The 27,618-nt window shown below is 33.9% G+C and overlaps 1 protein-coding gene across 3 annotated transcripts in view; it reads right to left on the reverse strand.

Annotated features, from left to right (window-relative positions):
• The window catches only part of LOC141550009 (uncharacterized), a 188,947-nt gene that overhangs the window by 73,789 nt on the left and 87,540 nt on the right, over window positions 1-27,618 (reverse strand). For 2 of the 3 annotated variants that reach the window (XM_074280136.1, XM_074280135.1), the window contains 2 exons: window positions 5,382-5,536; window positions 3,966-4,043 (listed from right to left, as the gene is read on the reverse strand). In XM_074280136.1, the coding sequence (XP_074136237.1) occupies window positions 3,966-4,043; window positions 5,382-5,536 (233 nt within the window). Of the gene's footprint in view, window positions 1-756; window positions 1,373-3,965; window positions 4,044-5,381; window positions 5,537-27,618 lie in introns of those variants that run through there. The other variant, XM_074280137.1, reaches the window with a different exon arrangement.

The following is a 27,618-nucleotide window of genomic DNA, read 5'->3' on the forward strand; positions in this document are numbered from 1 at the left end:
ATTCACCAAGAAGAATATACATGCTTGGCCATGCTCTCTAGTAGAAAAGGGAACAAGGAAGCAGTGAGTAATATTACCCCCAACTTAGTGACCCCTTGCCTTTGATCCCACACATCCTTATTGTTGCCATATTTCTTCTAACCAGATTTAGCTTAAGCCTTTCTTAGACATACACTTTTTTGACTTCTTGATTAAAAATCACTATTAGAAAGGGAAAGTCTCTATAGCACTCTCCAGACATTGAGGTGGATAAAGCACAGAATGTGGTATTAGAGTATCAATGTTTAAATTCTGTCTTATTCTCTTTCTAGCTCTGTGGTTACTTAAACTTTCAGAGTCTCAATTTCCATGTGTATAAAATGAATCCACCTCAAATGACTTTTGTGAGGAAAGATTTTAGGGATAACAAATAAATGTGAATCATTACAATAACCACTACAACCAGCATCATAATGCATTGTTTTAGGTGCTGGATCCCTGGCTTGAGCCCTACTATACTGAAGATATACTCCAATATCTTCCTCTAAGAATCTATGGCAACCCCCACATCCCCATTCCTATGAATTTTAGTTGAGTTCTGTTGGACTCCAGGGCAGAGTTGGACTCTGTCCTAGTACAAATTGGAATGGAGCTAGACACATAGCTGTGGGAAATTCTTGCATACTTTCTCTAAAATATACATTATATATATATATATATATATATATATATATATATATATATATATAATTCTTGTATATTTTCCTGTGTGTGTGTATTGTGTTTGTGTACATGCCATCTCTGAAACCTACAACTAATCTGAAAAGTTTCTATAACTGAGTTCATGACTAAATGATACCTCAGAGCCAATATACCAATGACTGAAGCTAAAGATTTAAATCATATGAGATGTGTGGCAAGAAATATTATTTAAAGCTATGTTTCTGCCCCTAATTCTAAGTGAGTCTCTCTTTAGATTTAGTGGTGTTATAGCCCAGAGATGACAATGTCAAAAAGAAGTAAGATTTTAAAAGTAAGATGCTCCCAATATATAGAAGATATGTATATATCACAGTCATTCTATTGAAGATTTGGTTAAATACTCTTTGCAAAGTAGAATTCAACAGGTATCTATCGGATAATTATGTATTCAGTATCATAGCATGCTAGAAACTTTGAAAAATATAAAAGCAGAAAATAATGTTTTACCTTACAATCTCTTGGGAGAATATATATGCAGTAAATACTTGGCAAACAGTGAAGTGATGGTTCAGTGGACAGAGCACTGGTCCTGAGGTCAGGAAGACCTAAGGTCAAATCCAGCCTCGGAAATTTACTTGCTGTATGGTAAGTCAAACCAGAGGTAAGTATGCCTCTTTTTGCCTTAAAACCACTGGAAAAGAAAATAAAACTACTCCAGTATTTTTGCCAAGAAAATCCCACGGACTGTATAGTATAGAGGATCACAGAGAGTTATATAATATATCCAGAAAGAATATTAATAAGTTGGAGGGTGACCAGGGAACAGCAGCCAGGAGAACCTGATGTTTCAAGTCTATGCCATATGAAGATTAGTTGAAGGAGTTGGGTATCTTTATCATGTAAGACTCTATAAAATCTGTCTTCAAGTATGTGAAGGCCAATAATGTAAAAAAGAAAGAGAGAGAATAGTCTTGTTTTATTTGAACTCAGAAAGAAGAATCATGGGCAAAGGGTAAAAGCTGAAAAGAGACATACTTAATCTTTTTTTTTAATTTGAAGAGAAACTTCCTGCAAATGAGAGATGTTTCAAAAAGAAGTAGAAGGATCTAAAGGTAATATATAGGTCTTTCTTTAGAGATCTTCAATCAGGGATTGAATAGCCATTTATTAATTATAATTTGGTGGTGATTCTTAATTCAATTATGAGTCAGACTAGATGACAATTGAAAAACCTGTAATTTCAAGATTCTATGATTTGAGGGTATCTGATTATGTTTTAAGGATTATAAATGTCACAGGAGCTCAATCACTAAAAGAATGGTTGTTGACTGGAAAAATCAAGGAGATTGTCAGAGAGAGAATGGGATTTGAATGAGTAGGATTTACATAGAGAAGAAAAACAAAGCATCTTAGAACAAGGTAAGTTGTGCTAAAACCTCCCACAGTCAATTATACTGGTTGTTTTTAAAGGAAAAAATGATTTTAAGTCCATTTGGTAGAATATTTTTCTACAGCAAGTAGAAAGTCAGAAACATCAGAAATAATCAGACAGTAAACAATCTCCAGTGTCTAGACATAGTCATTCTATTCCATTCTTGTCTGAATCATGATATAAATAGAAGACTATGTTATCATATTAGAAAGAAGGCAAGCAACTGATAATCTACTATTTAAAAATAATGTTATATGAGATAAAAATACATAATTTGTATCCCAATAAAAGTTTACTTTTGACAGAGAAAGAGATATCACTAAATAAAAGGCTAAAATCATAACTGCTATTCATGAATGTCCTTCTGAGTATCTCTCATGGGGGTAAGATAAAAACAGCTAATGCCCCTAGAATAAGCACAGAAGCCTGCTCTATAAAAAATCTTCAAAAAAAATTCAAAACTACATAACAATTCTAGATGTATTCTACCAGTATAGGGTACAATAGAATTATTATTCCCTAATCATGAATAATATCTCAATGCATCCTAATATGTAAACTTTCTTGACAGCTATTTGAAATTGTTGATTATTATTACATTCGTAATAAGCTAAAAAAGAAACAGATTATTTTTTCAGATAAACTCAAGTCAAAACTCTCTAACTTATATAAAGATTATTCTTAAAACAAATTTAAGAATTATTTATCCCATTATTAGATTCAACCCAATATTCTGGCTTGTTGAGATCTTTATCCATCCTGATGCATCCAACATGTTACCTATGTCATATGCATACATAAGTTACTAGCAACAACAACAAAAATTACACAACAGATAAAATACCTAGATTATTCCATTTGAATCTGCTTTTCAAGGTGACCTAGAACCATTAATTACTACTTTGTACCCAACCAGTTATCTATTTCCTAAATTATATTATTGTTTGAACCAGGGTTTCTTAAACTTTTTCCACTTGTGACCCCTTTTTGCCAAAGAAAATTTTTACACAATCCTGAGTACATAGGTATATAAAATAGGTATACAAATAAAATATTTACTGATAATAAATCATAATTTTGTGATATTGGGGTTGCAACCTACAGTTTAAAAAGCTTTGGTTTAAACCAAACATTTCTATCTAATCAACAAGAATTTCTGTGCATTTTTGTCAAATGCTTTGTCAACTTCTAGAAAAAGTAATTCACCTCCAGTCCCCTAATCTAACACTCTAGGACTGCCACACATACATGAAAACAAAATTAGTCTGATGTAATATATTCTACATGAAGCCTTCAAGACGAAATATAACTTTTAAATTTCACAGTTGAGGGTGACAATAGACAAGGAGCTTTCTATTATATACATACTTGAATTTTAGGTAGGGGTGATGATGTCGGGGGTAGTACACTGTTTAGGGACAGAAGTATAACTAGGACCAGGTACAAATTTTTTGGACCAGGTACAAATAGCAGCATTGGCTGCACAAACTCCAGAAAGAGGAGTCATTTCTTGGAATCTCACAAGATTTCTAAAACAAAGAATGAGGGAGATAGCCTCTTTGTATTGAGACCACTATTACTCACTGTGGTAAGCAAGATTAACATTAAAGGAAGTATTCTCAGATTAGTGCTGTTGGTAACCCTCCAAATTTCCAGCACAATAGTGTCCCATGTTCATGGGACAAATTTTCTTGCTCTATTATAGATTTGTTTATAGGTACTCCAAGTAATAGGTAACAAGATAAAACACAAAATTACAGTAACTCAGCAGTGAGCACCCCGAAGAAGTTTTCAATGTTTCTGTGACTAATATGTAATAGTTGTATATAGATGAAAAGTTGAATGTTCTTACCTGTTTCCATGTTTTTTAACTAAGGCTCTGATTGCTTTGTCTGTAATTTGGCATCCATTAATAGATAATCCAAGAAGGCTAAAAGTAAACACAATTAAAGTTATACTTGAATCATTTTTTTTCTTTATTTAAAAAAGATGTATCTTTACCTGTCTATATAGATGTATTTCTATCTGCATACAGATATGTAGCTCTACAGAGAGAAGCATATCTATGGAGTTTTATAGATAGAGTCATATTTAAATAAATCTCTAGATAAAGATATATCAATATCAGAAGATTACTAAATATTCATTGTGTGAATTTATATCTAGAAAATGGATGAAGGCTACAAATCAGGGATTTAAAAATCATTTTGTTGATTGTCTTGACTTAAAATGATTGAGAAAATGTTTGTTAATAATGCAGATTAAGGGGCACTTGGTGGTGCACTGGATAGAGCACCAGCCCTCAAGTCAGGAGGACCTGAGTTTAAATATGACCTCAGACACACACTCCCTAGTGTGTGACCCTGGGCAAGCCACTTAACACCAATTGCCTCAGGAGAAAAATAATGCAGATTAAACTTAAAATATAAAGTGCTTAAATATTTTTAGTAAGCTGTTGGGTTTTTGTTGTTGTTGTTGTTTGATTTTAGTCAAATTGAGACTTGTTCAAGCTTAAAAAGTCCAAGGTCTCCCACTGCATCATGGGCCATCTCCAGTCATCCTGATCTATATCTGGCTACTGGATCCAGATGGCTTGGAGGGGAAAGTTAGGCAGGTGACCTTGCCCAGCCCTCCATCACTAGAAATCCAATTCACTTACATGTCCTGGCATCCCCTCCCTGCTGTCATGGTCCTTTTTGAGAATGAAGGACAAACAACAACAGTATTTGTGGGCACACACTAAGACAACTGACTGAAACCCTGAGTGCCTCCAGACAACTCTAGAAGATTTTTAGATTACAGAATTACCAATTTACATGAATGAAGAACGTTTCAATACTCTTGGAGCTAAACTCCCAGAATTGATAAAACAATAGTTAATTATTAAAGTAAAATCCCAAATTGAAGATGACACGGAATTGTCACTACAAAATACTAGTTAAGATTATAACCCGTTACTAGGGCTAGAAAAAATTTATAATTATGCATTTTCAATATAGTATTTCCTTTGATGCTCACAAAAACCCCATGAAGTAGATATTATTATACACATTTTGTAGATGAGGAAATTGAGAAAGTAAGTAACTTGCCCAGAGTCACATTGCTACTAAGAATCTGAGACAGAATTTGAACACAGGTCTTCTTGACTTCAAGTTCACTGCTGTTATGCACAAGTCACCTGATGCTATTCTTTCTACAGACACTGATAACAGGAAAAGGAAAGGTGACTTTTACACTTGAGGAAAAATAATAATTTTTGACACTATACCTTGAAGCTCCTTCAACAAGAGCCAGCACACCCAAATCTGTAGCTCCACTCCAACTTACATCCACTACAGTCAATCTGTTGCAAAATGTACTTGCATAGAGAAGAAGTTTATCTCCTTTCAGTCTGGGACCACTGCAGCTTGTGACATTCAGCTCCTGGATGGTTTAAAAATATATACACACATGATGATTGTTAACTGTAGTGGTTCTCAATCATTAAATTTTGACAGTGGGAGATCCTCAGAAAGCCGTTCCATGATTATAATAAAGAGAAAGAATTAGGGAAGTAGGTGAAATGAACATTAGCATATATCTGAGATAGAACTATGGAGACAAAGTGGGATCAAAGCATAGTATTTTCATCTTTTTGTTGTTGCTGTTTGCTTGGTTTTCTTTTTCTCTCTCATTTTTTTTCCTTTCACCTCTTAAACTGATTTTTCTTGTGCAGCATGATAAAAATGGAAATGTGTATTTTTAATTTTAATAGTTTTTTATTTTGTCCAAATATATGCAAAGATAAATTCAACATTCACCTTTGCAAAATCTTGTGTTCCAAATTTTTCTCCTTCTGTCTTCCCTACCTTCTCCCATAGAAAGTAAGCAATCCACTATAGTCTAAACATGTGCAATTCTTTTAAACATATTTCTATTATAGATTGAGTGAAAGATAAGCAATAGAGAAAATGGGGAGCATTGTAAATCTCAGCAAGAGGACAATGCTCCAGCAATTTGGGTCCAGTATCTAATTCGCCTAGTCCATTGCTCCTGTCTGCATTTTGCTTCCTAGAAAGTTTAAGTTAGCAATACCAATAGCTGCAAAGCAACCTTCCAATCCACCTAAATAAGTCCTTCTTACAGAGAAGCAGATATATATTTATTTTAAGGAAAAATATTCCACCAAACAAAACTGTCTAAAAACAGAATGGATTGCTTTCAGTGCTAGTAGGCTCCTCCTAATAGGAAGTATTCTGAGAGAGATTGGAATGGTGTAAGGGGGATGCCTGTTCATTTAAAAGTTGAACTAGATAGCTTCAGAGGTCACTTACAGGTCACTAAGGGGTATAGCCAAAAGACTGCTAGACTTGAAGTGATGAAGATGAGTTTGAATCTTATCCCAGAAACTTTAACTATTTGACTTTGGGCAAATATATTAACAACTGGGAATTTGAATCTTCTCATATGTAAAATGAGGGGGTTGTATTTAATATCCTCTAAGGTTGCTTCCAGCAATAAATTGATGAAGAATACTAAGGATTGCCTATAGTAATTTTTATCTTGCCTTGTAGATTCCAAAGAGGAGAAAATATCCAGGAAATATTTTTTAAAATATTAAAGCAGAGAATAGAATAAGTATGAGTAGGAGAATTTTTTAAATTGGCATTTCAACTTCCACAAGTCAATATTTCAATAATTTTAAATTACATCCCTGTGGTGGGTATTTTGGTCCAAAAAATCCATCACTTTGCTACCAATCCAATCTTGATTCTTTTCATTCAGCTCAGAGGATGTTTATATAACAGACATTGTCTACTTGGAGTTTTGTATCTAAAGATTTTCTAGCTTGGTGATAACTGCCAAAGTTTGATTCTCTATCAATATAGCCCTATGATCCAAAAGTCACCCCCACACTATAATGAGACTTTGGAAGGGCACTTTAACGGAGGAGAGTTTCTACAATAATAATAATGAGGACAGATACCATTCACATAACACTTTATTTCACTTGATCTTCATAACAACCCTGTGAGGTAAGTGATATTTTTATTCGCTTTTTAAAGATGCTGAAACTGAAGTTGAAAGAGCTCAGGTGCCTTATTCAGAGTCACCCAATTTCTGTGGTATGTTTTAAACTCAAGTCTCCCTGACTATGTTATCTAGCTGCTGAATATGAAAACATATAATTCTATGTCATTATGACACAAGAGTTTGACAGTCATTGGCACAGTGGCTGCCAGTGATTTGAAAATCATAACAATCAAGAATTTTGGTGTCATTATCAGGCTTAAACTCATATATTCAATTAAAATTATTAATTTAATCCAAGCTAACACAATTACTAAATATAAGGAATTCTTCCATAGATCTTTATCAAATGAAAAAACAATCTCCATTAAGGATCTCTAAAGACAACCAAAGTCATTAACAAATTAAACCATCCTTATGTTAGTTCAGTTGTTTTATGTCCAACTCAGTAACCCTATTTGGGATTTTCTTGCCAAAGATACTGGAGTGGTTTGCCATTTCCTTCTCCAGCTCATTTTACAAATGGAGAAATTGAGGCAAACAGGATTAAGTGACTGGCCAAAAGTCCAACAGCTAGTAAGTGTCTGAAACCAGATTTGAACTCAGATCTTTCTGACTCTGCCTCAATCAAAACCTATGTTGTTATGGGTCAGATCTCTGAAACAAGGTTTCTTACAAGGTGTTAAGTCAGTGAAACTGATAAAAACAATGGTTTTCTAGTTTAGCATGGTGATTAATAGTTCTCTAAGTTCAGTATGATTGATATTACAACAAATAATGGTTTCCTAGTGATATAATGATTGGTTTATACTTAGAATAGAATATATAAGCCAGAGAGGGTGCTGAGACAGATTCATTCCATCTTCATCAGCCTTATGGTGGCTGGCCTGGCCTCCTGCATTTTCTCCACTGAAACCAAGTCCCCTCTGAAGGCCACAAGAAAGCTAGCTGAACACCAGGCCATGGAGACAATAAAGACTTTTGGACTTTAACACCTGCTTATTCTTGTGGTGATTAATCTGTTGAAATAAAGGCTTCTCCAAGACCTCTAGAAAACCAAACAAGAACATTATATTTTGGTACCCAATGTGGGGCAAAGGACCTACATCTGTGACCCAGAAATTAGAGTAAGTACAAAAATAGACAAGAAAGAAACTTTGTTAAGGGCTAAACTAATGTTTCAGCTGAAATGAGACAAATGTTTAGAAAGGAGCCTTCTTTTCCACCTCAAGAAAAATGTGTCAAAGGCTTGTTTAAACTCATAATAAAAAAAAGGTTTTTTTATGAGTTTAATAAAAACAAGGTTTGATTGTAACTTGGAGGCAGATCATTCTACTTTTAGAAACAGTACAATACATATCTCCTTGGTTCTCTAAGGAAAAAGAATTAGATCCAGATGAGTGGCAATTAGTAGGAGAGCAATTATGTGAATATTACAATGATAATGGTCCTATTTCAATTCCTAAAAAAAATTATATACATATAACTTAATACAATTGGCTTTAAGGAATTATATAAGTATTAGAATAAGGAAAAAGAAGAAAGTGCAGGAGGGAGAGGATACTGACAAACTAGGTGAAAAGCATGAAGAATTAGACAAGAATATGAGCAAAGTACAATTCTGATGAAATTAAGGAATGTGGTGCTTCACAGCAGGAGCTATTAGAGCATTCCCCATCCCCTGACCTACCCACCTCATGGGTGGAGGGAAAAGGAAGAGGGGGAGGGGCAGTGACACAATCAGCACCACTTATGAAGCAGCTTATGACAAGATTACAAAAGGCACCAATTAAAGCTAAAAAGAAGGACAGGCTATATTTGATTTAATAGAAGGATACCCTGTGATTGAAGAATTTGATTCTTCAGGTAAAGCCAGGAGAAGATACACTCCTTTTCATTTGGAGATTATTAAGGATTTGAAAAAGGACTGCACTTTTTATGGGGCTACAGCGGCTTATATTAAGATGACAGAAGAGAATTTGGCTTATGAAATTTTAACCCCTAATGATTGGAAATCTATAGCAAGGACATGTTTAGAACCTGGACAAAACTTGTTGTGGCTTTCAGAGTATAGAGAGCCAAGTAGGATACAAGTCCAATGAAATAGGCAAACTGGAGTTAATATACAAACCATCTTTAATCAACTAGAAGATAAAAGTCAGTATGCAGACACTTCAGCACAGATTAATTGCCTTTTGATAGCATATGAGCAAATTGCTGCTGCCGCTATAAAAGCATGGGGCATCCTCCCAGGAAAGCAAGATCAAGGAGAAGCCTTGATGAAAATAGAGGAAGGTCCAAATGAACCTTTTGCTGATTTTGTGGGATGTCTGCAAACAGCTGTCATACGAACTATTGGAGAAAATTCAGCTACAGGAATTATGATAAGAAAGCTGTCTAAGGAAAATGTTAATGAAGTTTGTAGAAGAATTATATGGGGACTACACAAAGATGCTCCTTTAGAGGAGATCATAAGAAGCTGTGCCACAGTAGGTACAAATATCTTTTATACCCAGGCTATGATGCAGAACATGGGGACTTCCAGAGAGATTCATCAATGCTTTCGGTGTGGTAAAGTAAAGCATTTGAAAGCTTAATGTTAGCATAGAGATAGAGTGAGAGGACATGGTAAGAGAAGACCCAAAACCCTATGTCCAAAATGCCACAAGGGCTTCCACTGGGCCTCAGAATGTAGACTTATCCAGGGAAATGAGAGGCGGGGCCCAGCTCTTAAGACCTCAAATAAAAAACAGGTGGAGCATGATGGCAGCTGGACTTACACCCAGAGAGTCTTTAGAAATTCAGGACTCTGATATGATCAATCAGTAGAAAAGCAATCAATCACATGGCAGAAAGGGATTACAATTGGGAAGAATATAAGTTTTTTAACCCAACAGAAGGGCAGTGTCCAGTGTGAGCAGCTCCAATGTAATTGCCAGGTGATGTGGAGAAATCCAGAAAGTGGTGAATAGAAGGGTCCAGATAGATTAATTGCTTGGATCAAAGGTTTTGCTTGTATTTCTACAGATGGAGAAAGAATCAGATGGGTATCAATGAGTACCTGGAGAGAAACAGAAAAAGAGAAAAAAAACCTCAAAACAAAGAAAAAGACCTAAGAAACATCTGATACTGAAAGAGCATGGCTGATAATGAGACAGTTATAGAAGTTCAAAACTTGCAGGAATCATTGGGTTCCCTGAGATGAAAAACTGTTGATAAGACTGATACAAGACTTCAAAACCTATAAGAATCATTGATTCCCTAACACAAGATGAGACTATTGCAGGACTTCAAAACTTGCAGGAATCATTGGATTCCCAGACACATGAAGTAACAGACAATAGATTGATTTAGGATTTATGGGCATGTATAATTCCTCATGTTGATTCATGTTGTTTGTTAAATCACTACTAGCCTGTGCTATATTGCTATGTGCTTATGTAATAACTTGATGAATTTATGCATACTTCTTTCAAGTAAGACCCTTCAGAAACCTGTTAATCTGGTTTGATTCCCCATTTTCTTTTAGTTTTCATCTTTCTTCCTGAGATGTCAGGGAGGGTGTGATCACCTCCTTTTTTGGTGTTTTCACCCCCTTTTTTAGGAGTCAGGAAAGGCATGATCACCTCCTTTTTGGGGTTCTAATTTCCTTGAGAAGTCATGGAGGGTGTGACCACCTATATTCTAAAACAAAGAAAGCGGGAGATGTTATAGACCAGAACTCTGAAACAAGGATTCTTACAAGGTGTTAAGTCAGTGGAATTGATAAATAAAATGATTATCTAGTTTAGCATGGTGCTTAATAGTTCTCTAGTTCAGTATATGTACTTAGTACTTAATATAGTTCCACAAGATTCATACCTGCAATAATGGAGTACATAACATCCAGCAAAACCAGATGAGATTGATTCCACCTTCAGGCAGGATCTCCTGGGGGACTGAGAGGCTCAGAGAGAGAGAGCCAGAGAAGACAAGTGAACTGGAGGCAGAAGCTCAAGTTCTCAGAGCCAAGGAGAGAGAAATTCATTTCTATCTTCATCAGTCTTATGGTGGTGGCTAGCCTGTCCTCCTGCATATTCTCCCTAAAACCAAGTCCCCTCTGAAGGCCATGAGAAAGCTAGCTGAGCACCAGGCCAAGGAGACAATAAAGATTTTTGGACTTTAACACCTGGCTATTCTTATGGTGATTACTCTACTGAAAAGAAGGCTGCTCTAAGACCTCCAGAAACCAAAGGAGAACTTTACACTATGTAAACATCACAGATTAAAACAAAACAAAACAAAACAAAACTGGAAGAGTTTTAGGCAACTCTATGTGCAAGAGACAGGCAGAAAATAGAACTGTGAGTACTCAATAGAAGCTGTGCCTTCCATGAAAGGGAACACAGTAAAATTGGAGTTCTAGAAAAAATCATGTCTTTGAGTCTAAAAACCTCAAATTTATCTAATGAACTATATCTGTATTGGGAGGTTTTGCCCCCTCAATTTTCCACTGAACAAGAGCCAATAGTTAGCCTTATCTGGATTTTTTTTTTAATAACTCAGCATTATGTAGGCCAGGGCAACTTGAGAAGGCAGAAAAGAATTTTCTTATATAATTTCCAAAAGCTACTTATTACTTAGTAAGTTTTCATTGTCACCTTAATCTTCCTCAAAATCATCATTTTTTATTAATGAAATGAAAGACTTTGCCACTTAAGAACATTTTTGGCATCCAAAGGGAAAGGTGAGGTGTTTCTTTTTTTTTTTTTTTTTCTAAAATATATTTTATTGTTGTGTTATGTCCTCATGTCACAATCATTTTAACTCACACTTGGAATGTAAAGGAAATTTATTTCCTTGAACAGTAAGCCCTTTCCCATGTTCATGAAATCAGGGTATTATGCAGGTAGCTACCTACTTTACCCACCATGTAAAGCTGACTTTTAATAAGCACCTTTTTTAGTACACGTGTCATTAGATTAAAAATCTTATTTAGCCTAATATGGATAAATATTGTTATTTATAAGGATATTTATAAGTACATGTGTTATTAGATTAAATATCTTATTTAGCCTAATATGGATAAATATTGTTATTTATAAGGATATTTATAAGTACATATGTTATTAGATTAAATATCTTATTTAGCCTAATATGGGTAAATAATAGTTATTTCTAAGGATATATATTTTATTTACCATATTAAACCCCACTCATTTATAGAATCATTTTTTTTTAGAATTGAAGGGGTTCTTAAAGGTTTTCTAGCCCAATTTCTTTTTACATTTGACAAAACTGAAGTTAGAGAAGACAAATGACTTTATTAGAATTGTAATTATCACTACACCAACTTGCCTCTCAACTCCTTCATAATGGACCTAATATAGAAGTCTCCTTGACTTCAGCAAATACATTTCTCAAAACCAGTATTTGTAACTAGATGACTAAGATGCCTTCTCTCTTCACTAAAGAGATTAGCATTGCCTACCACTCAACAGAATCAATGTATTTTTAATTGTGATTGCTTTAGAGCCATTAAAAGCTTTTTGTCTTGAAAGGTTCTACTCTTCCTTAAAAGAAAACAAATCTAGCTTAACAAAGTTTACAAGGTTTTCTCAACAAATAAGATAAACCAAATGAGAAGCAGATTGGTTCAAGGAACAAGGATATATTTGCTTCTTAATGCTTTTTCTTGGATGGACTATCTTTAGTACTGAAGGGCAAATGGGAGGTCCAAAGCAGAGGATTTCCTGATCCATGTTTTCTGCGTGTGTGTGTGTGTGTGTGTGTGTGTGTGTGTGTATGTGTGTGTGATGGATTTGCTGATGCTTTTTTTCTTCCTCTTTTTTCTTTAAAAAAAAAATCTTTGTTGTATTGGATGACTATCTGGGAGAAGCAGGGAGAATAATGTAGGGAGAAATTTAGGCAATATAAAAATAAGACAATAATTTTTAAAAAAAACAAACTAAAGATTCTTCTGTAATTCCTAGGCTTTTCTAAGCAAATATTTTAGCTTAAGAAGTTTAAATTTGATCCTGTATCATTTTTATTGATTCTATTTACAAATAATTGATGTCCAATAACTGCTTTTGTGTGCTGAAACTGTTTAAGTTACAGTGTTTCATTTTTGTTTTTGGTTTTGGTTTTTTTGGTCTTAGAAATTAGTTCAGATATGGATTATGATTAAAATTTCATCTTTTATTGCCTCAAAGAATTTAATTGACCTTGGAGAGGTCAATATAATATAAGAGAGTTCAGGCCTGATATCTTTACTCCACTAAACAGTACTTCAAAGATATCTGGTTTTCTGTCCAAATGCTGGCCAAACCCACTATCTCACCTGTACTCAAAGAGCACTTCTTAATTTCATGAGAAAAGAAGGAAGGGCCCATTGCTAACCCCCATTACCAAACGTCAACCAATCATGTTGTTTCCTGTGCCATGTTGTAACCAGTCACATTGCACTAAATCCCATGATGTCATCTACTCTGTTTTGTTCTTTGTACTACCTAAAACCTACCACAAAAAATAAACACAATAATTCAATATTTAAATAAAATACAACTCTGTTATGACTTTTGGGTGAACTATTACTAGATATAGTATATGTGTTGTACCTATCGCAAGAAATCTATGAGGCAGGATGTGAAAAAAGTATTATTCTCATAGAAATTGAGAAGAGAGGTGACCCATCCAGTGCCAAGAAAATATTGAGATTCTTGAGCTACTGTCTTCTAATTCCAAACCAGTACTTCAATATTTCATTATTTATAACGTCTAAAGATATTCTATATTTGGTCAAAAATGCTTATGTTATAAACTGCTAATGTTCTAAAGGTAGGGATCATGTTAAATCTAGCATTCATAGTTCTCCTAGTGCTTAGCACAGTTCTCTGTACCACCTAAGCATTAAATAAATTTGTTAAATTGAACATTCACAAAATGTCGTACTTGTTTTCTTAATTTGTACTCTAAAGTAAAAGGGAATTATTCAATAAAGAATTATTTATATGAAAAATGATCATGCACTACAAAGTCAATATTAATGATTTCCAGGAGCCAGACACAGAAAAAAAGTTAGAGAAATGGGGAAGAAGAGGAAAGATGAAGCAGAGATGGAGGGGAGGGTGGAAGAGAGACAGAGAAACAAAGATTAAATGACCATTTGTTGGCTATGTTATAATGGATATCCCTTCATCTATGGGTTGGATTAGTTGTACATTAAGATCCCTTCTAACTCAAATTATATGACTCTGATAATTAAAAAATAAAAAAATAAAAATTGAAAGATTCTTGAATGCGGTGTTAAAATGCCTTTCTTTGTAATGAATCCATTGACCACCTTCACAAGAAAATAATAAGGTTTTCCTCAGTCTATTACAAAAGTACCTTTTCAAAAAGTATTGCTTAAAGACAACAATGGTTGTGTAAATGTACAAGTGTTATAGCAGTGGGAGCTGTCCAGTTGAGATGAATTTAGAGGATGTTAGAGGGCAGAATAAGACACTTATAGCTATACAAAATACAGAGAGAGAAACAGAGATGGAGACAGAGAGACAGAGAGAAATGGTACATAGATCTAGCAAATAATGAGTGCAAAATATTTAAAGAAATCTTTGCCAGAAACAACCCTGCCAGGATACTTCAGTATGAAGTCTCTGAAGCCTGATTAGTAGTTCTCACTAGGTGGATTTTATGAAGCCTGACTTCTACATAAGCCTTTTCCAGTCCCTCCCCTTTTTATAGGTGCTGGTGCCTTTCTTTATGACATTCCCTTCCATCAAACCTACTTATTTACATATTGTAAGTTCCTTCAAGTCAAAGACTGATTTTATCTTTTTTCTTAATCCTTTCCCCAGGACTTTGCAGTGCTAGACCCATAGTACATGTTTAAGAAATACTTTTTAAATGACTATTTTTGATTTGACTTATACCTCAAACACCATTTTTTCATCTCTTCAACTCCCATGTTGTAGCTTCTATTTGTGCAAAAACATGCTGCCTTTAGCACATTTATGCTCCCCCAAATTAGGAAGATTTCAGCCAGAATCATTGAATGAGTACCTTTGTGATATGGGCACACAGAATGGCATTCAGCATTTCAGACAAAAGAATCTCAGAAATAAAGTGGACAAGAGGCATCATGGCAAAATGGACAAAGGCAAAAAGACCCATTGCTCAGGTCTCTTATATAACACATTGGCTAAAGTACCCCAGACAAATATTTAACCTCCTGTTATCCTAGAAAATCCCTTATAATTGCTAATATGTGTTGGTAGAAAAATTTCCTCATCAAAAATCCCCTCCACAGATGAAATCCCAGCTCTGAAAAAGAAAAATACACATACATTTCAAAATATTCAACTTTCTTCGTCTCCTGTTTTCTCATTCCATCTTGGATGATATCAAGCACTCACACAGAAAATCTAAAGTGAATTAAAGTTAAAGATAATAAGGATTATAGAGATAGAGATAGAGGAGGCCTTAGAGGCCATATACCCTAACAGCCTCATTTCATAGCTGAGGAAACCAAAGTGCAGACAGATTAAGTGATGTTCTGTTACATGGGTGAGCCAGATCCTCAATTTTCAAATCCAGCATTCTTTCTACTGCCACATTATCTCAAGTTCAGATTTTTAACTGCGTGACCTCAACTACATAGCCTGGATTTCCATGTGAGTCAATTAACCTTTGGTAGGAAAAAAATCACCCTAAAGCTGGTCAGATGTCTTGCAAATATATGATACTGGTCCAATCAGACAACCTATTTCTGCTCCTGGGACACCAACTGAGAGTATATTTCCCCATGACAATGGCATCATGTTCTCTCCACAGGAAGGACATCCATTTGAAAGGCAAAGTATTAAAAATGTTTTAAGCATCAGAAAACAATTCTGTGCTTCATATAATATAAAAATGCATTCAAATTTTTTCAAACTTTCCATATGTCCCTTTCTTAATTTTTCTTTCTTTTTATAACTGTATTTCTTTTTCTGACCTTTGAAATTTGCTTAATACATAATTTGAAATCAGTTAACTCACCTTCAGAAGGTTTTATATAAGGACATATCAAATACAGCTTTCGTGATGTATATTTAAAAGCAAATGGACTTTAAAGCTGACGCCATTTAATAGTTTTTTGCTATGATTTGAAAGTCACTGATAATTTGCCCAAAATTAGAAATAATAGCCCAAAATTAAAAATAATACAATCAGTCCAAAGGCAATATGACCTATTTCACCATTACTAAGTTCTAAGGTCTATAAGAGATTGCTTGCTTTTCATTATTCAACTATAAAATATATTGCAAAAAGAGGCATTTGCTCATTGTTAAATGTATCTATTGATATAGCCCCCAACTCAAACCTAGATATTATAGAAGACTTTTGGGTGTCCTTTCCACATTTTATCTGTCTATTGCATAGAGTTGAAAGGGACTTTAGGCATCATCTCATCCAATCCCCTAAGGCGTTTTATGTAAAAAGAGTAAACTTAAATAGATCTCACAACAATTTTCATAGAGGAGAAAAAACAAGATCTTGAGGATAAAGTGGACTGCAAGCACAATATAAATCAATGGCAGGGCAGTTCAAAAAGTTAATGTTAATTTAGACTCCATTAAGAGCAGCATAGTATCCAGGACAAGGAAAACCATAGTTTTACCCTACTCAGGCCTCATGAAATTATATTTGGATCATTATGCATAATTCTATATATTATGGGCAGTTAGATGGTGCAGTAGATAGAGATCTGGGTCTTGAGTCAGAAAGATTCACCTTCCTGAATTCAAATATGGCTTTGACACTTACTAGCTGAATTACCCTGGTCAAATCACTTAACCCTGTTTTTCTCAGTTATCTTATCTATAAAAGGAGATAGAGAAGGAAATGGAAAAACAGTTCAGTATCTTTGCCAGAAAACCCCAAATGGGGTCATGAAGAGTCAATCTTGACTGAAAATAACTAAACAACAAATGTACAATTCTAGGTACTATATTTTAGGAAAGAAATTAATAAGCCAGTGTGGGTAAACAAGAGGGTAGTGGTATTGATGACAGAAGGTATAATTCAAGAACAAAGTGAAAGAATTAGGGATGGTTAGCCTTAAAATGAGGAGACTTAGGTGAACATAATAATTTCTACAGATATCTAGAGGCTTACCAAATAGAAGTGAGGTTAAACTATTTGTTTTTGTTTTTGATCCCAGAAAACAGAAATAGGAGCAACAAGTTGAAAAGAGGAAGATATATAAGCTTGATATAAAGAAATATATCCTAAGGGAATTGTGCAAAAATAGAATAGAATGGACAGCCCCAGAAAGAATGGGATCTTAGAGGAATATAGATCTAGAACTGAAATTGACCTTAGAAGTCTTCAAGTCAGGTGGTTGGTAAGGTGGGTGACATGACAGACAGATGGAGATAGAGAACCAGGGAAAATGGAAATTTGAAGGTCAATATAGATTATTCCAGAAATGGGGCTAGCTAACTTCTATGGTTCATCAGGACTGAAAATTGTAGTTTTATCTCATTAAAGGTCTCAAAGAGAAAAAAAAATCTATAGCTTACTTCAAAACATAACTAATTGAGTCAAATCACACACATCATCACAAAAACATAGGGTCAGAAGTAAGCTCAAAGCCTCTCAAGGCTAATTCATTTTTTTCTCTGATCATTTTTATTTTATATGTCATAATAATTTAACATAATTCAATATTTAATAGCATTTAAATAATTTAATACTTTTATTTTTCAAATATTTTATTAATCTACCCCATCCCTACTTATTAATTAACCAATAGATGAGAGTTGCTTATAAATGACTCTTGAGGTTCTCAAGTAAGATCACACATTCCAGTTTATCCTTTGCCCAAATGAAGTCCTGAAATATGATCCTTGTGAACACAAAGCAAGGATGCTAGAACACTGAAAAAACAAACCAAAAAAATAGTCCAAATTCTAAAATAGTGATTCCTCACCAACAAAATCTAGAATCATCCACTCAAATAGCTCAGTTTCTGAAAAAAATTCAAAACTAGCTGCACCATTCTGTAAATATATCCCATGACATATTTTTTGGAGGGGATACTTTTTTGTTGTTTTGTTTCTGTTCATTGTTCTGAAAATGTAAGGAAAAGGACAATGTCATATTTTTTACACAAAAAATTATTGTAACAAATAACTGAATTATTTCCAATTTTCTTATGTTCCTTACACTGACATATATATTAGAAGATAATGTTTTCATTATGGAATGTGCCATTTTTACACTGACAGTTTTTCTCAAAAAAAAAAAAAAAAAAAAACCAGCAGGGGGGAGCAATTTGAGGTATGAGGAGGAAAGCTTTAATCAATGGCATTCTTAAACCAGAATGGCATTACTGGCTAAAAAAAAATGCATTTAGAAAAGGATGCACAAATCTATGTATTCATTCCCCATAAAGATTAATTACATTTGCACAGAGGAAAAAAGGAAAAAATTATTTTAAAAGAAAAGAAAAATTATAAATCACACTCAAAATTAAGGAACCTCCCAATGCATACTCTGAGTCACAAGGCAGACTGATTACAAAACATCAATGAATCAGTACAAACTCAGCAGCACAATGACAACCAAAAACAAAAAAATATTTGAGTTTCAGAGTATGAGTATGAGAGCCAAAGTTAGACCATAAGCTTAAAGATATCCTATAATTTAAGAACTATTTATTAACTCTTTTGGGTTCTATCCCTATTAATCACAGGACCTTGCTAGAAGATTCAATTATTAGATGCCCAAATACTATGTGCAAGAGTGACATAATTGGCATTTACATTTAGAAATACCTGTAGAAATAAATTTAAAATTTACCACGTGCCAAATAGCATTGCTCTCTTTAATCTTCCATCACCCTCTGGAAGTATGTATTTCAAGTCATAAGAACATCAGTCTAGTTTTAAGATTAGAAGGGATCTTAGGAATCATCAGTTCTCTTATTTAACAAATGAGAAATTGAAGCCCAGAGAATTGAAAGAATTTGTCCAGAGTTATATGGACAAAATGACAAAGCCAGAATTTGAAACCACATTATTTGACTCCAGATTAAACTATATTATGTCCCCAATGTCACATATATACTCAAGAGACAGTTGGGTGATTCAGTTAATACAGTTTGGGGTCTAACAGTAGGAGGATGTGAGTTCAAATTCAACCTGAGACATGTACAAAGACAAAATCTGAGCAAGCAACCTAACTTTTCTCACCCCCAATTTACCCATTTGTAAAACTGGGATAAAATAATTAAACTTAGCCATCCAGGATTGTTATGAACATCAGATGAGATATTAACTGACAGTGCTTTGTAAATGTTTAAGTAGTATATGTCATTATTCTAGTTATTATTGAAGCATCAATGTATATTTTAAAAATTGATAATAACCCTGATTTTATTATATAATTCACAGATATATCTACTTTTTCATTTATTGGTCTACATCATATAATCTACCTAAAATAATAATTGACCAAACAGCCTACTAGAGTGCATAGAATTAAACTTAAGATTAAAGAAGATCTGGGTTGAAATCCTGTCTCCAATATTTACTAGTTTTATGAAGCTAGGTAAGTCATTTAAGCTTTCTGAACCTCAGTTTCTTTTCTTCAAAATGAGGATATTGATCTAGGTATTTCTAAAACCACCTTCCAAATCAAACTTTCTAATGTGATGGTGTTTTCAGTCACTTCAATTATATCTGACTGTTTTAGAGCCCATTTGAAGTTTTCTTGACAAAGACAGTGAAGTGGTTTGTCATTTACTTCTTTACTTCATTTTACAAATGAGGAAACTGAGGCAATAAGGATAAAGTGACTGGCCACAGAGTTACTAAGTGTCTAAAGCCAAATTTGAACCAAATTTGAAGATGGCTCTTCCAAACACCACACGACACACTATCCATTGTGCTACTATCTGCCCTTAGAATGTGATGGCACTATGACTCTATGGCAGTAGTGACTACTAATATTGTTGCTTCTAAAGTAAAACCAATTCAACATACATATTAGAACATAATAAATGAATTTTTTAAAATGAGAAGTATGGCCAGAAGTGTTTAGCCCACTGTTTAAATGAATATTTCATAACTAGGAAAATAAAAGATCCAAGTTAGTAACTTGGTGCTCTAACCCATCTCCTGTGGGTGATATTCCATCTGTTTCCAGGGGAAGAAGGAAACAGACAATCTGCTATCAAAGACAAGAAAGTGAGAAAGTGCTTTAGAGAGCCACAGAAGATGTTCTTGGGAGAACAACATTTGCATTTCCCCAACGTTAAGCAATAATGATTGTGTTAGTATTAGAGAATTCTAACTTGCTTTGTTGGATAACATGATTTAATTGATTCTATGATCTATTTTATAGTTTCCCTTTCTTCTACTCCCTTCTTACCTCTTTTCTTCCTTACATTTTCCCTCCTTCCCTTCTTCCTTACTTCATTCATTCTTCTTTCTTCCATCTTTCTTTCTTCTTTCATTCCTTACTTCCTTCATATCTTCCTCCTTCCCTTTGTTCCTTTCCTCCCTTTACTCTTTTAAACTTAATTGAAAGAATAAATTTATTAAATATTCGTGTTAACATAACAATGAAAAGAATTACCTCACTGATAACATAAAGGAAGAAAATTAGAGACAGCAGAATATACTTAATTCATGAGTGAAAACAATTCTACTATCCTTGACATTCTGCTGTCCTTCACAAACATATACACAAAACATTCACATTCACTGCCTCCAACGTGCCTCATTTATTAGACAGGCAGCATAATGTGACAGACCACAATGCCTAGAGATCCAAAAGTCCAGATTCATGCCTTTTTTACTACCTACTAGTCACATGCCATATCACCTCCTAATCACTTCTCAGAGCTTCAGTTTCACCCTCTATAAAATGGGGATAGTGCCACCTCCTCTGGCTGTTCTACAAGTTGACAAAGATAAAATGAGATAATGTTTGTGAAAATGATAAAGCAACATAAAGAGAGAATGGTCAAATGAAACAATGTAAATGAAGCAATTTGCACACATTAAATACTACATAAATGCCATATATTATTAGAAATAACAATAACAAACAGAGATGTGGTATGACATAGAGAGTAGGGAGCTGTAATTAAAAAAAAACCCAAGTTCCAACACCTCTAACACATACTGGCTCATTATCCTAGAGAAGATACAATCACACAGAGACCTCAAGCATGTTCTGATCTACATTGGTGGAGAGAATTTCCTTACTGACAATTCATATTCCAATTACATCACAATGCAATGAAATTTAATATAAAAATTTTTAGAGAGATGCAATTGACAACTGTTTTATATGAAGGCTAAAGCCTGATAATAAAGAAATAAGATGTTAGAGTATTTTAAAACTGATGGAAACTTTTAAAATACAGTGGTCTGAAAGCAGTTTTGTATGCCAACAAGAGAAGGTAGGAATTAGTAGGTTTAGTATATATGAGGGTAACAGATTTTTAGATCAGTAGAGAGGCTTGGGTAGGGAAAAGGAGGGAGAAAAGTAAAAGAGTGGGCACCATGTGATTGTCCAGGACATTATGCAACCAGCAGAGAATGCAAATTAGAACAGGACACTGAAATATATACTTCTGGCAACACTAGACACCCAGACCATGCATATATATGTATATATATATATATATATATATATATATATATATATATATATATATATTCATATATATACATATATATATGCATATATCAGAGTGTGAACATGCAAAAAAATCATGAGAATAAACATGTAGTATCCATGAGGTTAATACATTATTGCTTTGCTTCCAAAATCTTAAAGTGATTGTCCCAGTGATATGTGGTTAGATTAATCAGGTGCTGAATGCTTACTACATAAAAAAGATTGGAAAAACTAAAAAAAAACCCACTGGAATAAACATTAGATGAGAAATTCTAGTCAGTTATGTCTCTTGATAACCATGTGATTTGAAGCAAATTATCTAACTTTTTTTAGAAACTTTTTCCTCATCTATAAAATGAAAGGAGTGAACTTTATCAGTGGTTCACAGGTTTTAGATCAATTTTGAATACACATGGGATGATGCGATATTATTGCAAACACCCATTCAATTAGATGATTCAGGATAACAAATAAGAAAATATCCCTTCAATAGACTGAATAGTATCACAAATATGAATTACTATTTTTCCATACTGTATAGATGCTGTTATGATTAATAAAATACAAATTCATCAAAAGGTGTTCCTGAATTTTAATCCTGGAGAAGAGATGAAGAATTCCATCTCCCTCATTTCCTTGAAGATGTTTGAGATTATGGATTCATAATGATACATAAGCTCTTATTGTTATCAACATCATTTGGCTTTGTTTAACTGTTGCTCATTGTTACTTGGCTTGGTGGGTGGAGAGTAGTATATTGTTTTGTATATTAATCATTTCTAGGTGACTAAAAATATTCTCTCAGATGTGTTATCTGAAGAGTGTGATAGGAAAGTGTGCTTAGGTCATGCTTCAATAACTCATGACTGGAACATTTAGAACTTTCTAAAGTCCCATGTCTTCCCTTCCTTTACCTTCCTCCTCCTCCTTAATGACCAGAAGTGACTATGAGATTAAAAACAAGACATGAATACAATCTTAATTTTGAAAAATCCTGATTTTTTTTTTAAATTTTTAAAATTAATTTTATAATTATAACATTTTTTGACAGTACATATACATAAGTAATTTTTTTACATTATCCCTTGTACTCCCTTCTGCTCCAAATTTTTCCTGTCCTTCCCTCCACCCCCTCCCCTAGATGGCAGGCATTCCCATACATATTAAATATGTCATAGTATATCTTAGGTACAATATATATGTGCAGAACCGAATTTTGTTGTTGTTGTTGTTGCAAAGGAAGAATTGGATTCAGAAGGTAAAAATAACCTGGGAAGAAAAATAAAAATTCAAACAGTTTACACTCATTTCCCAGTGTTCCTTCTCTGGGTGTAGCTGATACTGTCCATCATTGATCAATTGGAATTGGATTAGCTCTTCTCTATGTTGAAGATATCCACTTCCATCAGAATATATCCTCATATAGTATTGTTGTTGAAGTGTATATGATCCCCTAGTTCTGCTCATTTCACTCAGCATCAGTTCATGTAAGTCTCTCTAAGCCTCTCTGTATTCATCCTGCTGGTCACTTCTTACAGAACAATAATATTCCATTAACATTCATATACCATAATTTACCCAACCATTCTCCAATTGATGGGCATCCATTCATTTTCCAGTTTCTAGCCACTACAAAAAGGGCTGCCACAAACATTTTTGGCACATACAGGTCCCTTTCCCTTCTTTAGTATTTCCTTGAGATATAAGCCCAGTAGCAGCACTGCTAGATCAAAGGGTATGCACAGTTTGATAAGTTTTTGGGCATAATTCCAGATTGCTCTCCAGAATGGTTGGATTCTTTCACAACTCCACCAATAATGTATCAGTGTCGCAGTTTTTCCACAGCCCCTCCAACATTCATCGTTATTTGTTCCTGTCATCTTAGCCAATCTGACAGGTGTGTAATGATACCTCAGAGTTGTCTTAATTTGCATTTCTCTGATCAATAGTGATTTGGAACACTCTTTCATATGAGTGGAAATAGTTTTAATTTCATCATCTAAAAATTGTCTGTTCATATCCTTTGACCATTTATCAATTGGAGAATGGCTTGATTTCTTATAAATTAAAGTCAATTCTCTGTATATTTTGGAGATGAGGCCTTTATCAGAACCTTTAACTGTAAAAATGTTTTCCCAATTTATTACTTCCTTTCTAATCTTGTTTGCATTAGTTTTGTTTATACAAAAGCTTTTTAATTTGATGTAATCAAAATTTTTTATTTGGTGATCAATAATGATCTCTAGTTCTCCTTTGGTTACAAATTCCTTCCTCCTCCACAAGTCTGAGAGGTAAACTATCCTACGTTCCTCTAATTTATTTATGATCTCGTTCTTTATGCCTAAATCATGGACCCATTTTGATCTTATCTTATTATATGGTGTTAAGTGTGGGTCCATGCCTAGTTTCTGCCATACTAATTTCCAGTTTTCCCAGCAGTTTTTGTCAAATAATGAATTCTTATCCCAAAAGTTGGGATCTTTGGGTTTGTCAAACACTAGATTGCTATTTTTATTCATTATCTTGTCCTGTGAACCTAACCTATTCCACTTATCAACTAGTCTATTTCATAGCCAGTACTAAATGGTTTTGGTGACTGCTGCTTTATAATATAGTTCTAGATCAGGTACAGCTAGGCCACCTTCATTTGATTTTTTTTTTCATTACTTCCCTTGAAATTCTTGACCTTTTGTTCTTCCATATGAATTTTGTTGTTATTTTTTCTAGGTCATTAAAATAGTTTCTTGGGAGTCTGATTGGTATAGCACTAAATAAAAAGATTAGTTTAGGGAGTATTGGCATCTTAATTATATTCGCTCGGCCTATCCAAGAGCACTCAATGTCCTTCCAATTATTTAAATCTGACTTTATTTTTGTGGCAAGTGTTTCGTAATTTTGCTCATATAATTCCTGACTTTCCTTTGGTAGATATATTCCCAAATATTTTATACTATCAATAGTTATTTTGAATGGAATTTCTCTTTTTATCTTTTGCTGTTGGATTGTGTTGGTGATGTATAAAAATGCTGAGGATTTATGTGGACTTATTTTGTATCCTGCAACTTTGCTAAAGTTCTGAATTATTTCTAATAGCTTTTTAGCAGAGTCTTTGGGGTTCTCTAAGTATGCCATCATATCATCTGCAAAGAGTGATAGTTTGATTTTCTCATTACCTATTCTAATTCCTTGAAACTCTTTCTTGGCTCTTATTGCCGAGCCTAGCATTTCTAGTACAATATTGAATAGTAATGGTTATAGTGGGCAACCTTGTTTCACTCCTGATCTTATTGCGAAAGGTTCCAGTTTATCACCATTACATATGATGTTTACTGATGGTTTTAAATATATGCTCCTTATTATTTTAAGGAATAGTCCATTTATTCCTATACTCTCAGAAAAATCCTGATTTAAATGAAACTAGTACTAAGTTCAGAATAACTTTTTATCATTGTATATTTTTTCCAATAAATACTAATAGGCAACTACTGTCACATGAGGGAAAACAAAATTTTGGACTTTTAGAAGGATTCATCTCTTTCCAACAATGAGAGAATTTAGACCAGTTGTAATGATCTTGTGATGAAGAGAGCCATTTACACCCAGAGAGAGGACTGTGGGAACTGCGTATGGATCACAACATAGCATTCTCAGTCTTTTTGATGTTGTTCACTTGTATTTTGTTTCTTATTTGTTTTCTTTCCTTTTTGATCTGATTTTTCTTATGTAGTAAGATAATTATATAAATATGTTTACATATATTGGATTTAACATATATTTTAACATATATAACATATATTGGATTGTTCGCCATCTAGGGGAGGGATAGAGGGAAGGAAGAGAAAATTTGTAACACAAGGTTATGCAAGAGTCAATGTTGAAAAATTATGTATGCATATGTTTTGAAAATAAAAGGCTTTAATAAAAAAAAGAAAAAAGAAGGGTCCATGTACTCAAAGTTGGGGCTCCCCAAGCTCTCTTCCAATTCTAATGTCCTAAAGGGCATTAAATACCTAAAAAAAAAGTATATAAGATATATACACAGAAGAGCCAGTTAGTGACATGCTCCAGGCAGCCTATGTGGTCAAATGAGGAGTATAGATGGTATTTGCTATTAGTATTCAAAGGAAAGGAACATCACTGAATACAGTAACCAAGCTAAACTTCACAGAAAAGGCTCTTGTACTGCACTATAAATGATGTATGGAGAATAACTTGCCAAACAACTTATTTTAAATTCAAAGTCATTTTAGGATGTCTATTCCAGCCCTGAAGTCTCAAAAGTCCCTACTTGGTAGATTGGTGTTAGCTTTCTGAGATTTCTAATCCACTTGGAAAATTTTCATGTGGTCCTCAATAATTTAAGCTCTTCAGACTCAATGCCCACTTCCAAGCACACTGGGATTTGATGTGCCCCAGAATTAAAATACCTTCCCTTAGGTCCTTCTGTCTGATGATTCTGCCTGGCTTCAAAGTGGATCACCATGAATAAATGCAGATTCTAGCTTCTTAAACTTTTTTCCATACAGGGCCCTTTTTTATCCAAGAAATTTGGCATATAGGAATAGAGGTATATAAAATAGATACACAAATCCATCCTTTACTGATTATAAATCATAAAGAAATTTAAAATAATTCCTTGAAATACATATAATTTTACCATTTATTAAAAATAAAATTTGCATTATAAGATGGTTATTGCTTATTTTTACATAAAGAATTACATCTTTGTGGAATACTTGATACCTTTTACTGTTGCCAAAATTTTTACAGCCCCAACATTCAGTTTCATGACCCCATAGTCATAGACTCGCAGTTTAAGAAGCCAGGTTCTAGAGGAATGCCTAAATCTTGAAGATGGTTCTAAATGCTCCAACCATTCGCTTGTCTGAGGTGTTAGGACATGACCTAGATATACTCTCCCATCACATTCTTCAGATATTACACATACATCTAATAGAATATACAGTAGGCGAGAGATTGTTCAAACACTTTGTCATACAAATGACTTCTGTAATCATGATTTATTCATCTGCAAGCCACTGACAGATGACAAACTTTTAAAAAGAGACCTTTAGAGCCATCTATTATGCTCCTTGTTACTAATACTAATAATAATAGTAAAGGAATTTGTAATTGTTGATTTCAAAAAGACAATCATCTCGAGTTTTTACTTTGCAGTGAGCTAGGTTACAGATAATTGAAATTTGACTTCAGTGTGATTTTTCAAATATTAACTCAATGATCAAACAAACAACTCTTGTCTAGCTCAGGAGCTGTGGAGTTACCTTCCTCCACCCCCCACCAATGACGTCAACTCATTCCAGCAATATCATAAAGCAAACAACATAGAATATGAATGTCACTCAATGTTTGCCATGCCAATAATAGCACCTGGATGAGTTGTTCTTCCAATCGGCTTGGCAAACATTTCAATGCACTGAAACTTTTGCAAAGTTTGTTAGCTTTTCTGTTCATCTTGAACTTAACTCAAAAAAAAATTCATTGTTTTTGTTTTGTTTTCTGTTCTATTTTGAAAGAAAAAGAAGACTTTATATCATCAATAAATGAACACTCTTGTCTATGACATACCATCTATCCACTTGTCTTTTACAATATGAAAATCTCTCATTTTGAATAAATTCTGAAAGCCCAAAGATGAAGGCAGGCATGTGGGTGATTGGAAAGTATGACCATAAATAGATGAAAGTGTTCAAAAAGTTAGAAACAGATAAAAATGTTGAAATATTAGAAAGGACATCTTAACTTTCAAATATGATTAATATAATAAATAATATAATAATGATTTTAACTAAAAATAAAGCCTGTGTGGA

The sequence above is a fragment of the Sminthopsis crassicaudata genome, chromosome 1 (genome assembly GCF_048593235.1).
Source record: "Sminthopsis crassicaudata isolate SCR6 chromosome 1, ASM4859323v1, whole genome shotgun sequence".
In the NCBI taxonomy this organism is placed as follows: Eukaryota; Metazoa; Chordata; class Mammalia; order Dasyuromorphia; family Dasyuridae; genus Sminthopsis; species Sminthopsis crassicaudata.